General features: G+C 30.4%; 1 protein-coding gene across 4 annotated transcripts in view; it reads left to right on the top strand.

Annotated features, from left to right (window-relative positions):
* LOC139490773 (uncharacterized) overlaps positions 1 to 11,686 on the top strand; it is a 97,329-nt gene extending 85,643 nt beyond the window's left edge. For 2 of the 4 annotated variants that reach the window (XM_071277760.1, XM_071277761.1), the window contains 10 exons: positions 183 to 294; positions 771 to 904; positions 1,525 to 1,575; positions 4,903 to 5,020; positions 5,544 to 5,707; positions 6,129 to 6,143; positions 8,612 to 8,764; positions 9,126 to 9,353; positions 9,666 to 9,830; positions 10,606 to 11,686. In XM_071277760.1, the coding sequence (XP_071133861.1) occupies positions 183 to 294; positions 771 to 904; positions 1,525 to 1,575; positions 4,903 to 5,020; positions 5,544 to 5,707; positions 6,129 to 6,143; positions 8,612 to 8,764; positions 9,126 to 9,353; positions 9,666 to 9,830; positions 10,606 to 10,932 (1,467 nt within the window). In that variant the 3' untranslated portion in view covers positions 10,933 to 11,686. The remainder of the gene's footprint in view (positions 1 to 182; positions 295 to 770; positions 905 to 1,524; positions 1,576 to 4,902; positions 5,021 to 5,543; positions 5,708 to 6,128; positions 6,144 to 8,611; positions 8,765 to 9,125; positions 9,354 to 9,665; positions 9,831 to 10,605) is intronic. The other 2 variants (XM_071277763.1, XM_071277762.1) reach the window with 2 other exon arrangements.
* The last annotated feature ends 6,087 nt before the right edge of the window (positions 11,687 to 17,773 follow it).

Raw genomic sequence — 17,773 nt, 5'->3', positions numbered from 1 at the left:
TGTAACTGAGCAGATGTACTGTAAAAGCAGAAATTTTCATGGAGGATTTAATTTCGTTTATTTCGTTGAAAGAATATATCCACAAAAATTAAAGCCCCCACGAAAATGTCTCGTTCGGCTTTGTTGGCATAACAAGATATTGTAAATAAGCAAGGAATTGAATTTGTTTGTAATATTTGCAGATAATATACGGAAGTCACATCACCGACTCCTATGACCAACAAGCTGTCAGTGCCTTAGTAGACTATTGGTTATCACCTAATGCTGTCAAGAAAGATTTTGAAGAAAGGAGATGTAAGTTTAATTATTAGATGAAACAAAAAATATATGTAATTTAAATTGTAAAGTTTAATGACTGCCTTAAACAATGATGTACAAGTTAAATGTCTGAGAATAAACCTGCTATGAAAAAGGCAGGTAAATAAGAAACAAAAACAATCAACAATCAACAACATAGGGTGCAGATAGACTGACTTGGTACAGACATAAACTGTGATTGTGTTTTGATGCACACAAACTTTTGTTGCTTGTCCAAAATACTCACATGCCATAAAAGGAAAACACATAATGAAATTAGTCTATTCACCTAGGTTGACAATTGATATATAACAAGAAATCCACAAAAGAAAGCTGGGTCAAAATGTACTCCTTTACAAAAATTATGAATTTATATTTTTTCCATTTAGGTGTACTGAAATTAGTTTTCTTACAGTATTCTATTTTTTGGGGGATTTTTGTACTGTAATTGTGAATATTATTCTATATTGCAGTAAAATACAAGCACCCTGCAGCATTTTTCAACCCTAATGTCAGGTTGAACACATTAATACAAGCACTGGAGTATAATATAAGTCCTCACACACTTGATGTCCCTGAAGGCTGTCATATTCATCCTAGTGTAGAGGTAAGGCAATGTAACATTTATCTAAATGATTTTAGAAAAAAATACATGTTTTCCCTGCATGAAAACACACATAGTTCAACTTGGGATACACATTTGCACAATGTAATTGATACATTCACATGGAATGCATGTAACTGGCTGTTTTACCCATCACTTGGTTGTATTTGCTTGAGCATGGTAATTTTGCATATTCCCAGTAACTATCAAAATTTTGAAAGAAACTAACTGTCCAGTTTATTAAATTTACATATATCACTTAATAAGAATTTGCCCTCACCCTTGAATTTCAAAACAACAGCTTGTAGCTCTCTAGTGATTACTAAGCTCATTTTATCCCAAAACAGCAGTTTTTATGTGTTTTCTTAAAAAAAATATCTAAAACTGAACAAAGTTATTGGTATAAGTGGATGTCTATAAACAACCAGCAAAAAACAAAACAAAAGTGCAGAGATCCAAATTAAAAAAAAATATTTCCAAAAACAAAGAGATATTTATTGTTGTATTTTCAATAAGTGTTTGGATAAATCTATTGTCAAAGGCGACTTATAATCTGAAAGGAAGAATTAGCTTATATATTTGTCATCCTGCTATACTATGAAATATAATGATTTTTATTTCAGTTTGTAGTTCATATCCACCATATGAGGGATCATGTAGTTCATGATATAATGGTCATTATTAGTTGCTTCATTCATTTTATGTTTTTAGTAAACCATTGCTTACTACTTTTAAAATGTACACCAAATAGTCCTTTAAAAATAAAATAATTTAGGAATAAAAATTGAAGAAAAAAATCTCAGTTTAAGTTGTAGTCCAAAACATTTTGGTTCTTAATAATAATAATAAAAAAAAAAGAGTTATAGTCTTGTAGGTTGATTGGATAGAATCCAGATTAATGAACAGTTTTGACCATGTGACTTTAACTTTAACTTTTTTTGCCAGATACCTAATAAGGCAAAAGAATTTCAGGTAGCTACAAAAATTAAAAAAATACATAGTATAGTGTTCAAAAATTTCTTATAATTCTTAGCTGTGGGCCTTTGGCCAATACTCTTTATTTTTAATACTAAATTAACATTTTATTTTTAATCTGAGAGTTGTTCTGTTCATAAATAGTATAAAACAATAGAAATTCTGTCAGTAATATAAAAAAAAAAGCAAAACCTGAAGGTTTACTAAAACTTGTGCATTTTAGTTAGTATTAGTTTATCAGTATTTTAGTTTACTTTTATGTTGACTAAATATAAAAAGTTTTCAGGTCATTCTAGTATTACTGTATATTTATTGTCTTATCAATAGACTCAACCTACTTTGGCATACAATGTCAAGTATGTCACAATCTTAGACCTTAGATAGATAAGTGTGACCTCAAAAAAATTTGAAGATTAGCTTATTAGGGTTTGTCAATAAAGTGGCAGAAAAATGAACCTTTGCTTTGCTTTTTGGTCAACGTATAGTGGCTCATGTTTTTTTTTTACAAAATTTGAACATGCTAAAAATCTGATAATTTGTTAATACATAATCTTTAAAATTTTATTTAGCTTGGTCTATTTTTGTAAGAGGATTTAACAGTAACAAGAACTGACCTGAAAACTTTTATTTCTGTTCTGATTTCTTTATACAATGATTTTTTTTACCTTAAATAATTTATCAAAATGTTTTTTAGAATTTTTTTTCCCAAAAAATCTTACCCTAATCTCTACAATAGATATATCCCATCTAACTCATATATCATCTGTGTTACATCTTATGTTTACCTTAAAAAAAATCTGTAAATGATATCACTATTTAATCGTCCAATTATGAGTAATATTTGGTCATCATTATTCAATCCTTCAGTCAATTTAGGAGCAACATTTGGTCATCATTATTCAATCCTTCATTTAGGAGTAACATTTGGTCATCATTATTCAATCCTTCATTTAGGAGTAACACTGGTCATCATTATTCAATCCTTCATTTAGGAGTAACATTTGGTCATCATTATTCAATCCTTCATTTAGGAGTAACATTTGGTCATCATTATTCAATCCTTCATTTAGGAGTAACATTTGGTCATCATTATTCAATCCTTCATTTAGGAGTAACATTTGGTCATCATTATTCAATCCTTCATTTAGGAGTAACACTGGTCATCATTATTCAATCCTTCATTTAGGAGTAACATTTGGTCATCATTATTCAATCCTTCATTTAGGAGTAACATTTGGTCATCATTATTCAATCCTTCATTTAGGAGTAACATTTGGTCATCATTATTCAATCCTTCATTTAGGAGTAACATTTTGTCATCATTATTCAATCCTTCATTTAGGAGTAACACTGGTCATCATTATTCAATCCTTCATTTAGGAGTAACATTTGGTCATCTTATTCAATCCTCAATTTATTAGCAACATTTGATCATCATTATTCAATCCTTCATTTAGGAGTAACATTTGGTCATCATTATTCAATCTTTCATTTAAAAGTAACATTTGGTCATCATTATTCAATCCTTCAGTTGATTTTTAAATCGCATTTGGTCATCATTATTCAATCTTTCGGTTGATTTAGGAATGATATTTACTTGTTATAGTTCAAGCCTTTGGTCTAGTAAGTGGGAATATTTGCTTTCTATTATTAAATCCTTCAGTCAGTTATAGAGTGACAATTCACCGTTATTCAATTCTCAGTGTCACATTTGGATGTGATTATTCATTCATTCAGTTAGTTATGAAGTGATATTTGAAAATATGATTATATCAGTCAGTTAGTAAATGATCATCCACTATAAAATAAAAATAACAGACTATTAAAATTAAGATCCTATTACCCATGCAGTTTAACATTCTTCTAAAATAATATCACTTTTTTATCTTTTCACTATGTTCACCAGGAAGAAGGATGCCCGGTATGACACTTTATTACACATTGTGTGTTGTGTGAAAAATCCTTAATATAGTAGTCAAGATAATTGTTGTCCTAGTGTCAGAGTGCTAATAGATTACTTGAATAAATGTAACTCTCATGTTAGTTTTTTAAAGATTTTTTATTCTTCATTTTACAAACATGGTGACAAAAGCTCACAATATATATTTATTTTATTTTATGCAAGTATTTTTATTTTGTTGAATACTGTTTATAAAGAAGATAGGTAAAATATACATACATTTTTTGCTATTACTTTTGCTTTTCAAAAGAATTGTTGAAAAATGACATAGCTTTTTCATTGTTAAACATTTCATAATTTATCTTTTTTAAACATTAGATCCTGGCAAAATTGATCAGGAATATATTAAGCTCTGATTGCATGTCTTCAAAATTGAATAGAAGACGAAACAACATTTAGCATGATTTTGGCAAATGTTTCAATTGCCTATGAAAAGGACAAATGATTATAAATTATAAAGTTATAGGAGGTATAATGATTATCTTGACTGTTTTCTGGTTGTCTCCCCTTGCACCTAACCACAGAGTTAACACAATGGTGATGAACAATTGTAATTTACAATGCTTTTTTTACAGCTATTATGTTGACAAGTATTGTAAAGTCATAATAATAATCTTAACATATTTATCTTTAATATATGTCTCATCACATTTGTAATATTATTAATTGTTTTTGTTTCACTTAAAGAATAAAAAGGTTACAATTCACTAAATTTTAGTTATGAAAATTGTTATTTGATTGCAGTGGCATAAACCAGCATATGAATTATAAATATAATGTGAACTTTAATACTTCTGACGATGATTTTGGAAACTTAGACAAAATAAGCATCTTTAAGTTCTATGACATTCCCCAACTCGCAATATATTTGTGAAAATGAGGGGGAAAAGTAATTTATCTTAAAAAAATAACTTTATGTAAATTTAAAGAAAATTCATATAATTTCTTTAAAGTCATTTATACAGTTATGTATTGAAAATTTAAAGATGAAAAATATTGATTTTCAAGAAAAAAACATACACCTTAGAAATGATAGTTGTAATGTAATATTTGATTTGTTTTACAGACATTACTGGGAGATGACCAGTATGTATTCACAAGACTGAACAAAGTATTTGATGCCATGCCATCCAACAAAAGTTTACAACACAAGATGTTCCCTAGACCTCCTACACCCTTTGATGGTTAGTCATAGTAAAACATTCATTCTCTTTTTCCACTTTTAATGTCTTGATTCTTTAAAGTTGCAGATTAGTTCTGTTTAAGATAGTAGAATATGAAACTTTATAATCTTCCTAGTTTAAGCTGGTAAATGAAAGGCAGGCAATTTTTTTTATTATGAAATGCAATAAAACCTGTCTTTGCATGTCATACTCTTTTTGTTCCGCTGTAGTTTTCTTGACTTCAATTTTTGGCTTTGAGAGTTGATGATGAAGGTAAATCCAGTTCTTGGGACGCATGAAATTTATAAAGGGTATTTTTTTTCAAAGGTCTCCTTTCCTAGAGTTTTAGTTTTCTGTTGTCCCTACATTTCTATACAGGTTTGACTTTATGTAAGTATGTAAAAAGACTTAGTTTGGTTTTTTACAAAAATGATTCAGATTAATAGGAATTAAAACAGTACATCTAAAGTCTTTGAAAATTGTTTTAAGAGAGGCAAGTTGACAAGAAAATATTTAATTGATTCACTCTTTTTTTATATTTTAGGTCCAGCCTTAGCAGGTATTAGTAAGTATAGTAACAATCCCTGCGTTGTCAACATGGGTGTCTTCTCCACAGCAAGCTTCTCACTTCTCAAACTCAGGAAGGATGTGGAATTATGGGAAATATGTACCAGTCTACTACAGAAAGTACCAAAGATTCTTACAAAGGTAAAATATGAACTTTTCTGTCGTTACATAATTTAAATCACTGAAGATTTATTTAAAAATTCTTGACCAGAGAGCAGACAACATAGTATGTTTTGTTACATTTGAATTGTAATAAATAATAATATAGGGTATTTTTTATGTTTCTTGTAGTCAAACATTTTGTCATGCTGTGATTATACCATGAACATATTGATTATAACATACATGAGCAACTAGGAACCTTTTTAAAACTCTTTGTCTAATTAATGCAAGAATTTTTTTAATATCTCACATTTTATGAAAATAGATAAATAAAAGTTAATTTCAAATTGAAAAATTTAATTGAAAAATATATATCATAAAAATAAGAGCTATAAGTCTTTAAAGAAGAAAAGGTGAAATTAGAAGAAAATGACAATACAATTCTATTTTTGACACACAGAAAATACAACCGAAGGTAAGAGTGCAACTCATAGTGGGCGTGGTTCTATGTTTAGTTCATTTGAGTTCTACAAATCTTTAAAAATTCATAATTAAAAGATTTTTGAATTATTGTTTATTTTTGTCTACATAGTAATTGAACTCTGAGATCAATTTTTTCAAGTAATTTTTAAGTTTTTCATAAAGTTTTATGGTGGAATTGATAAACAGTTATAGGTAAAGAAGTGAATGATTGAAGAAATTCATCTCAGTCTTGTGTTCTATCCTGTAATTTTCAATTTAATTGTATTATAAATGTCTGTTCTGATCTAAAGATATAATTGGTAAATAAATATTTTGCCAACAGGCGAGACATATCATTGATAAACAATCCTATGAGTTTTATAGAGTTTGTGTTTTATTAGAAGAACGGATGGAATGTAAAATTAACTGCTGCATGTGTATTCTGGACTTTTAAATCATTTATTTTTAAAGATTATTGAACTCAATTGGACTATACTTTACATTATGAAATATTTATTTTTAAAAATCAGTATTTGCTTAAGAATCACATGGAGATTGAATGCCTATTAAATAATTTTCCAGCATTTCATACATGTGACAGACAAAAAAAACATCAAGAAATTATTTTTGATTTTGATCTTGAATGTAAACACATTGGGTATCTCATATCTTGAGACTTTCTTTGTAAAAATACTTCCATGTTTTTGCTCTTTAGAGATTTATGTTATCTGTCAAGAGGACTTTCTGTATCTTAATATTAGGAGTACTACTTTGTAAACATCTGGGACATGTAGTTATTGTGCTCATTTTATGGTTTTCCATAACTAGTTCTACAGAAGCCATCGTGATACTTTTCACCATCATCTTTGCAAAATACCTACTTGCCATGCACAGCACAACAGGTGCCACAGTTCAGCAGGAATTTTTAACCTTTGGGGTTCAATTTCCCATCATGATATGATTGGCCATTATTGAATATGTGTAACAAATGACTGTTGATGTATTCCTTTAACTAGTTGTAGCCACTATGTGATCCTCCTTAGATGCCCTTTTGATTATCTCCCTTTATAGATGGGGTTAGTATTGCTCAATCTTTAGTTTTCTGTGTACAGTAGTGGTTTGTTGATTTATTTTGTCTGTTCACTATTTTTATACGACTGCAAAAATTGAAAATTTTTTGGTCGTATATTGTTCTTTTTACAATAGTGATCTTTGTCTTTCTTCAATTTTTGATTGTCCACTTGGAATCATCTTTTTTCTTCTTTATTTACTAGTAACGAAAATGTTGATGTTATTTTCATTACTGTGGAATGTTGTATGTTGTATTCTGAGGATGATTATTGGCTCAACCATCACAAAATTCATCAATGAATTGCAGTCGAACTTATTTCTGCAATTGTACAGTATCATGCACCATATATTATGTATTTTGTTGTTCATAAAAAGAGATGTCAATAGTAATATGGCTGAAACTGAGATGATTTTAGCAGATGTCCACAGTCGTCAAATACCCTTTATCTATTTATTATTGTGTATTGTAATCTGTTGTTGTTTCAATGTTAGATCTTTCTACTTTACATATAACACAATTGTCAGACCTAATAATTAGGATGTTTTAAAGGTTTTTCTTTCATAAAATTTGGTTTCAGGGTTTAAAATTTAACTTGCATGTCTAGGTCATCTATTTGCACATAGCTTCATATTGCAAGTAAACTAAATAACTTTATATTTCAAGAATTGTCAAGTATCAAACATCAGTCATTATTACTGATCCAAATTACATGTTATTTCAAGTCACCAAAAATATGAAAATCTAAATTGAACAACAATTGAAGTCTCTCCTGTCTGTAAAAGATGAAATAAATTGACCACTATTTATAGCTTATTTTTATGGAATGTACAGTGGAATCGTTAAAATTTAAAGGAACCATATTTTTTGTGAATTGAGGAACAAATTTGTTTTTGTGGTACACATTTTTACAAATCTTTATACTATAATTGGAACACTTAAATTCATGATCTACCTATACCTCATGAAATCCTCCAAAATTAGTACCCCACTACAATAATGAATGCATAGTATTATATATATGCATGAGTATCTTTGACTTGCAGTTTAGTTTAAATCTTTCACACATCTATTATGCATGGCTTGTGATTTAAAGGAAAAGAGTATAGATTCATTTATTTTTGTCGGTACCAATTTTTGTGGATTGTAGATATATTGTAGTACATGTATCATGAATATTTGATTTCCTGATTTTTCAAAATTCTGTCAAAAAAACTGATAGAAAATTTAGATTTGTTGACTTTTTCCTGTTGAATTCACGAAAATTGGTAGCCAACAAATTAGAATGAATCTGTAGCATAAGATCAATATATTAATTACTAACAAACAATGGCAAGTTATATTTCAATAAGCATCATAAGAATGGTAAAAGATGGACAATTGAATAAAGGTAATATTTTCATTATTTCCAGGATTTTGTTACTGAGAGGATTAAGAAAGCGAGTGAGACAGTACGTCTTGGTGAACCAACCAAAGTACCAGAATTTCCTAACATAAATACATTTATCATGAAGGAGATAGAAATCATGTCAGCGCTTGGACTGGAAATAAGGAATACTCTCACTGTAAGCTATTTTTATTTATGGTCACAAAAAGTTTAGAAAAATTATACAGATCATCATTTTAATCTAATGTATGACAAGAAAAATGTAAATATGGAAGGGTTAGTGATATTCACTCTCTAATCCAAATTATAAATGAAGAGTAGTGTTTAATTTAGAAATATGATCCTCATGTAGTGATTTCTGGGCTCAACTCTCCAAACAAGAGTTGATTTCAAAAACACAGGCAAAATGAAAAGAAACATAGAACATCAGTACTAACTAAAATATTAAACACTGCAGCTATGAAAATTCTCTGACACAGTAATTATACAATAGTATATTCAATTTATTAATAAAATATTACTCTACTGTCTGATTACAGGCTATTAAGAATGCATGTGAGACTGAGAGTTTTGGTGACAATCTGTCAGAACATATAGTATCAGCTGCTGACGACCTTTATCACATGAGAATACCCAAGACCTGGTGTCAAATGGCAGGAAGTGCTGCACCACCTCTTACCATGTCTGTAGCTGCCTGGCTCAGTGGAGACCGGGATAGAGATGGACTGTTAGCCAGGAGTATGGCTCTGGAGAAATTAATAGGACTGGTATGTAATGTTTAAGTATGAGTTCCCCCGTCTTTGTTCCAACCTTTGAAGGGAAATTGTAACATTTTATACAATATATATGAATATATACAAGGATTTTTTTGTATCCGTTTCACTATTAAAATGGTTTTACCTTTAAAGGTAAAAGTTCCAGTATGAATGCTAATTCAGATTTTCAGACTTAAAACTTATTCTTTTTTTTACAACTTAGATCCAGTTACAGAATAGACTATTTTAGATTTTTCAACCAAGATCTATATGGAGTCTGGAACATTTCTTCTAAAACTCAATTACTTTTTTGTTTATTTTTAGCCCAGATCAAAGGTTCCAGTATGGACTCTAGGCCAGTTCTTCAGACCCCAGGCCCTAATAGCTATACTGAAGCAGGACTACATCAGAAACCATTGTGGTGATAGATCTGGATACTTTGACCAGATTGTTGTCAACTCTGATATCACTCCCAGAGATGTTGGACATGTATGTATTATTATTCAAAATACAAATTCTTAACTTTGGAAAATAGTTTTATTTTATCTAAAAGTTGATTCAACAAACAAGAAAGGACCATGTTCTTTGTTAATATAATATTAAGAAAATTAGAAATACAAATTAAGAAAATTAGAAATACAAATTAGCTTCAGAATAGTTGCAAAGTTTATCAAATAAAACTTTTTTTTATCAGAGTTATTAAATCTTGTTCAGACTGGTGGACATATTGACTACAAATCTGGTGGTTCCAATGAAAATTTGGTTGTCCTGTATTGACGATAAAATTTCTAATAAATTATTTCCTTAAAGGGCGTACAATATAGTTGCATATACAGCATAATTAGCCAGACAGCCAAAAAAAAAGAATAAATAAAACCACCAGCAAATTTTAGTTAGACATCAGGACCAGTCCTACACTCAAAGACCTACTTGGTTTTAATTGGTCAGGACCAATGGTTTTGGAGAACACTGTTTTATTTGAAAAATGATGATGCTTAAAATAGAAATGAATAAATTATATAAGAAGTATGATTGCCAGTGAGACAACTATAAAACCCCTTCAAGACCAAAGGACACATAAGTAAACAACTTCAGGTCATCATGCAGACTTATACAATGACCAAAATCCATAGCATATTACATTCTTGAGTTTCCACCAATTTAATATTCTGATAAAAATGTTTATTCTGTTGAAATATGGAAAACTATAAACATGTGAAAACAAACATCTAACAAAAAATCTTTAATATATGCAAATTTTTAGATACGTGAGCCTCCAGTAGAGGGTATGTATGTCTATGGTATACATCTGTGGGGCTGTGCCTGGGACAAAACAGTATTAGAACTTATGGATTCACCACCCAAACAAGCATGTGTGGCACTCCCTGTGGTGCACCTCACATGCTGTCAAATCACAGACAAAGCCAATCAACAAGACCCGTCTAAGGCAGCAGAGATCTACTCCTGCCCTGTGTATGCCTCCAGAATTTCTGCTAGAGAACCAATATTTGAAATGGAGGTCAAGAAAGAAGGAATTTCTTCCTACAGATGGGCACTTCGTGGACTGTCGGCTACAATCAGAAATTATTAATTATTTTCCACCAATGAGATTGCAGACATTTGTATTACTTATTGAACTGTTTTAATTAATGATTTTTTTAACTACACCTTTTTGTTGTTGAGCATTAGGGATTTTAGGTACCAGTAGATGAAATTTGAATCAAACTATCTTGTAGTAATTATAATTCTAAAATGTCACATTAATTTACACATAGAATGAATTTATTTTTATTCACAAGCAATGTTAACTGATAATATTTTATGTATTGATAAAATGATCCAGTTATTCAGCTTCAGTATGCTGAAAGCTACCAGGCAGTTGAAAAAATATGCAATATTTAATAACTATATAAACCCAGCACCATTGACTTAAATAGAAAAGAAAATGGATGCAGTGCTAGTTTATTTCTCCAACATACCAACAGGGGTAAATTAACAGTTTATTTAGGTGAACCGGACTCTTAATTATTTTTATACCATTTTATATTTTATATGTATTAGCCTTACTGAACATTCCGTCCATCTTCAGGTGGTAATGTGATAGATTGGTTTTATTTTTTTCCTCAGTATTGATAAAACTGTCAAATATTTAATTCTATTTATTGATGAAAATGTGAAATATTCAGTTCTATTTATTGATTGATATTTGTTGGTTTATATACATATTTTTATGACAATGTTGAAGTTGTTCTATGTCAGTTACCGTCCAGTTTTAAGTGTCAAGGAACTACTGCTGAGATATTTACATGTTTAATGATTTATTTAATAAATTGTTTTTGTTTTAATATGACTTATATTTCTATCAAAGATAATTTTTCCAATTTAAAGTAGCCATTTTTGTCTCACTTGCTTCTAATGTTGGAGAATATGAGACAAATGAATTTTACTTTTGTGATGATGATGTTAGCATTTGTGTGAAAATTAAAAAAAAAAAAAAAGGATATGTAGTATGATTGTCAATGAGACATCTAACCATGAGTGTTATAGTAAGCAATTATAGGCGTCTTTACGGCTTTCGACAGTGAGGAAAAACCCATTCTGTATAGTAATCTTTAAAAGGCCCCGACATGTAAAATGCAAAACAATTTAAACAGCCTTAATTTTGAACAAAATAATTTACTAAAAATGATTACGACAGACGTAAACAAACGATGACCACTGTACAACAGGCTCCTGACTTTAGACAGGCACATACACTATGTGTCTGGTTAAATTTCTTTGTGAGAGCTCAATCCTTTCCCTAATCTGGTACAGTGTGGATGTGTAACATCACAACATAAGAACAAACTGAAAAATCGGTTGCAATTGGCTCATTCAAAAGATTGGTACCAGGCACAAAAACCTCTCACGTAAAACTAGACACAAAGCACAAAATAAAGGAATACTCACAGTTATGAAAGCTAGTTCAAAGCCAACTACAACTGAAAATAAATCATGTTTTCCCAAACTAAATTATTGAAGCCTTTATTTGAATAGGTGAATAATCCATCTCTTATTTTATGAGGCCATTTTCTTATGATTTTTCAGTCATTATGAGGATAGAAGAAAGTATTTTGTATACATATATAAAATCAATACTAGGTATTCATATTTGTAAGACCGGTTTCATCTGACCTTGTTTCATGGTTCAATGACAAACACTTGGTTTGTTCTTCAATTATGTTTTTTTTCTCAGACGCACTCATGGTTTAGGGATAGCTTCAAAATATAATATTTCATTACATGATTTGTTTGGTTAAATCATGTATGAACAATGAACATTTCCATCTTAAGGGTTCATCTGACCTCAACCCAATTTGTTTTGGTTCATATAACAATGATTTCTTGATTAGGTCTGTTTCGCAGATGATTTGTTTTTGTTCATATCACAATGTTTTCTTGATTAGGTCTGATTTACAGATAATTTGTTTTGGTTAATATGACAATGTTTTCTTGTTTATGTCCGTTTTTCAGATAATTTGTTTTGGTTCATATGAGATGTTTACTTGATTAGGTCTTGTTTTACAGATAATTTGTTTTGGTTAATATTAGTATGTTTTCTTGTTTCGGTCTGATTTACAGATAATTTGTTTTTGGTTCATATGAGTATGTTTTCTTGATTAGGTCTTGTTTAGCAGATATGTTTTGGTTCATGTGAGTATGTTTTCTTGATTAGGTCTGTTTAGCAGACAATTTGTTTTGGTTCATATGACAATGTTTTCTTGATAAGGTATGTTTCACAGAAAATTTGTTTTGGTTCATATTACAAGTTCACTTGATAAGGTCTGTTTCACAACCAATATGGTTCGGTTCACATGACGATTTTTTCTTGATTGTTATTTCACAGATAATTTGTTTTGGTTCATGACAATGTTTTGTTGATTAGTTTGTTTCACAGATAATTTGTTTGGATCATATGACAATGTTTTCTTGATAAGTTCTGTTTCACAGATTGCGCCTCCAACTGAGGGACATTAAAGTTGTGTGTAAACAAAAAATCTGTGTAGTGGTATGGAACATGTTTCTATTTTTAACCAGTGACTGAACCATTTGTATTGATTTGGAAAGTAGAGAACCATAGAATAAATGTGTAAAAACTATGGCGCTACAGAAGAAAATTTTACCATTACCGCCTATGGAGAAACAATTTATTTTTATTATTGCCCAACATAATTTGTTTTGGTCAAGGTTTTATGACAGCTGCCAAATAGACATATACACTTTACAACCATTCCATTCACAAAATATAGTTGACACAAGAAAAACAACAATAACTTAACATTGATCAATAAAAACCACTAAATATGAGGTCAATGTAAAATAAAACTGACCACACTGACATGTACATCAAAAATATTTGCACACACCGAATTTAGTTGACTTTGCATTCAGTATCAGAAAAACAGACCAAAAACACAAGACTGCACACTCTTAAATGTCTCTCCTTCTTTACTTATCATTGATATAACATTGATAATCCTAAATATAAAGCTTTATTACAACTGTCACATAAACTTAACATTACCCAAGAAACTAAACATTGACCAATGAACCATGAAAATGAGGTCAAGTTCAGATGAACCATGCCAGGCAGACATGTACAGCTAACAATTCTTCCATACAACAAATATAGTTGATCTATTGCTTATAGTTTAGGAAAAACAGACCAAAACACAACAAACTTAATACTGAGCAATGGACTGTGAAAATGAGGTCAAAGTCAAATAAAACCTGCACATTTGACATAAAGATCATAAAATATTTCCATACACCAAATATAGTTGACCTATTGCATAATATAAAAACTCAAAAACTTAACCTTGACCACTGAACCATGAAAATGAGGTCAAGGTCAGATGACACCTGCCAGCTAGACATGTACACCTTACAATCATTCCATACACCAAATATAGTAGATATTTTGCATGCAGTATAAGAAAGACAGACCAAAACACAACAAGAGTGAAAACGCTGAAATGTCTCGCCTACTTTACTATTCATTGATATTATATTGAGTCCTAAATATAAAGCTTTATTACAACTGTCACATAAACTTAACATTAACCCAGAAACATTGACAAATGAACCATGCCAGGCAGGCATGTACAGCTAGCAATTCTTCCATACAACAAATATAGTTGACCTATTGCTTATAGTTTAAGAAAAACAGACCAAAACTCAAAAATCTTACCACTGAGCAATGAACATTGAAAATAAGGTCAAGGTCAAATAAAACCTGTGCAACTGACAAATGGATCATAAAATATTTCCATACACCAAATATAGTTGACCTATTGCATATAGTATTAGAAATAAAGACCAAAACTAAAAACTTTAATTTGACCACTGAACCATGAAAATGGGTCAAGGTCAGATGACACCTGCCAGCTAGACATGTACACCTTGCAATCATTCCATACATTAAATATAGTTGACCTATTGCATACAGTATAAGCAAAACGGACCAAAACACAAAATCTTAACTTTAACCACTGAACCATGAAAATGAGGTCAAGGTCAGATTACACCTAGCAGTTAATCATGTACACCTTAGTCCTTCCATACACCGAATATACAAAGCCTATTTTGCTTATAGTATCTGAGATATGGACTTGACCACCAAGACTTAACCTTGTTCACTGATCCACGAAATGAGGTCCAGGTCAAGTGAAAACTGTCTGATGGGCATGAGGGCCCTGCAAGGTACACACATACCAAATATAATTATCCTATTACTTATAATAAGAGAGAATTTAACATTACAAAAAATCTTTTAACTTTTTTTTCAAGTAGTCACTGAATTATGAAAATCAGGTCAAGGACATTGGACATGTGACTGACGAAAACTTCTTAACATGAGGCATCCATATACAAAGTATGAAGCATCCAGGTCTTCCATCTTCTAAAATATAAAGCTTTAAAGAAGTTAGCTAACGCCGCCGGATCACTATCCCTGTCCAGCTTTCTGCGACAAAGTCACGGGCTCGACAAAAACTAAACTTTAACCACTGAACCATGAAAATGAGATCAAGGTCAGATGATACCTGCCAGTTGGATATGCACAACTTGCAGTCCTTCCATACACCAAATATACTAGACCTATTCCTATAGTATCTTAGATATGGACTTGACCACCAAAACTTAACCTTGTTAACTGATCAATGAAATGAGGTCGAGGTCAAGTGAAAACTGTCTGACGGGCATGAGGACCTTGCAAGGTACGCACATACAAAATATAGTTATCCTATTACTTATAAGAGAGAATTTAACATATCAAAAAATCTTAAACCTGTTTTTATAAGTAGTCACTGAACCATGAAAATGAGGTCAAGGACATTGCAGGCTTAACAAACTGATCTTGAACCCCTGAACCACGAAAATGAGGTCAAGGTCTGATTTCACCTGCCAGTTGGAAATGTACACATTACAATCATTCTATACACCAAATGAAATGACCTATTGTTTATAGTATGAGAGACATGGACTTGGCCAAGAAAAATTAACCTTATTCACTGATCCATGAAATGAGGTCAAGGTCAAGTGCAAGCTGTCTGATATGCATGAGGACCTTGCAAAGTATGCAAATATTGACATCCTATTAGTCACGATATGACAGAAGACAAGATTACAGGAAATCCATTATTTCTCAAGTGGTCACTGAACCATGAAAATAAAGTCATAAAGGGCAATGGATATATATGAAAGACTGAAACTTCAGTACGTAAGGCATAGTTGTTAATTTCTGTGTCTTTAGGTCTCTGAGAGTTGTCTCATTGGCAATCATACTACATCTACATATTTTTATATTTATAGTCAACAATGAACACAATAGGTGTTTTGAATGGTAATTCTGCAATAAAATTGCAATATCTGAACTCACTTTTGTCCACGGTTCTGACAATAAATGCATGAACTAATTTCAGAATTTAGTCTATTGAAGAACCAATTCTTCCATCTTGAATGCCTTCTGATACCTAAGACTGTTTTCAATTAAGTTAATTCAGAAATCATTCAATATTTATTTGTGACTAATGGGTTTTGGGAGCAACTAGAAACACACCAACTTGTCAAAAATATTTTTTTAATTCAACAAACAAATATATATACATTAAAAAACAGAAAAACTGATATTTTTGTAAACATGGTATAATTTTATACAAAAAGTAAAATGTAGCACTGTTAAGCAACAAGAAAAATCTTATTATATACATTATCTTTTGTGTTTTGGACGGACTTAAAAAAATATATTGATTTGTGAAATACTGTTTTAGAAAAAATTTAAAAGACAATGCACAATAAAACCTGAGAAAAAAATATGATAGTACCTGTATTGTTTAAGCTAAGTATTTTAGTGTAAGACAATAATAAAGCTTTAATACCAACAATAACATACAGAAAACATATCTATATAATGTTTAATGGATTTTTTTTTTTTAATTTTGAGAAAATAGCACCATGAAAATAAATAATTTTGATGTATATATAAAACGAATATAAATCAACAATACACATACAAAGTAACTAATGCACTATAATAAGCAATACCATTGATAAAGCAATCCATGACATTTTGCCAATCCTTTATAATTTATGATGTGAGAAATAGTACAAAATATAATCAAACACATGATTTAAACTGATAAGTGATAAAGGTTATGAAAACTTGTACCAGTTCTAGATCAGATTAAAAATAAGAATGACCCTGCAGTTAACACTTTGAATTAGTTGGGCAATCAAGTTTTCCCTCATTAGCAGTTTAATCAAAATTAAGGGTTCCCTAATATTACAACCTCTGCTCATTTGTCTAAACATAATATATTGGAAAAATATAAGAGGCTAAAAACAGACAATCTATACTCTTCAATCTTTGTAAAGATTATAAACTGACAAATATTTTCGAAACAATAAAATACAGAAATTTTTTTTTTTGAAATATTGTTACCCAATAAAATTGAGAATGAAAATGGGGAATGTGTCAAAGAGACAACAACCCGACCAAATAAAAAACAACAGCAGAGGGTCACCAACAGGTCTTCAATGTAGCGAGAAATTCCCGCACCCGGAGGCGTCCTTCCAAGCATTTTTACTATGAAATAATCCAAAATATATATTAAAATTTAATCTGTATAAGCAATTAACAAAGTTATTCCTTGAAAACCTAAGTACATAGTGGTTACATTAAAACATATTAATAACCCTGAAACATTTACACATTAAAAAAACCCATTTATAACCCTGAAACATTTACAAACTATTGGTCATGTAATTGTAAAACAATTCATGTAATATCCAGTACAGGCCATGTAAAACTAACTGAATGATTCTCAGATACACTAGATGTCATTTCTTTAAGCAATGTGTATTTGCATTGTTGGTGGTGGACTGTTTTTCAC

This window comes from Mytilus edulis, chromosome 10 (genome assembly GCF_963676685.1).
Source record: "Mytilus edulis chromosome 10, xbMytEdul2.2, whole genome shotgun sequence".
Classification (NCBI taxonomy): domain Eukaryota; kingdom Metazoa; phylum Mollusca; class Bivalvia; order Mytilida; family Mytilidae; genus Mytilus; species Mytilus edulis.
Note: the sequence above shows the minus strand (reverse complement) of the source record. Positions and strands in the feature narration are given on the sequence as shown.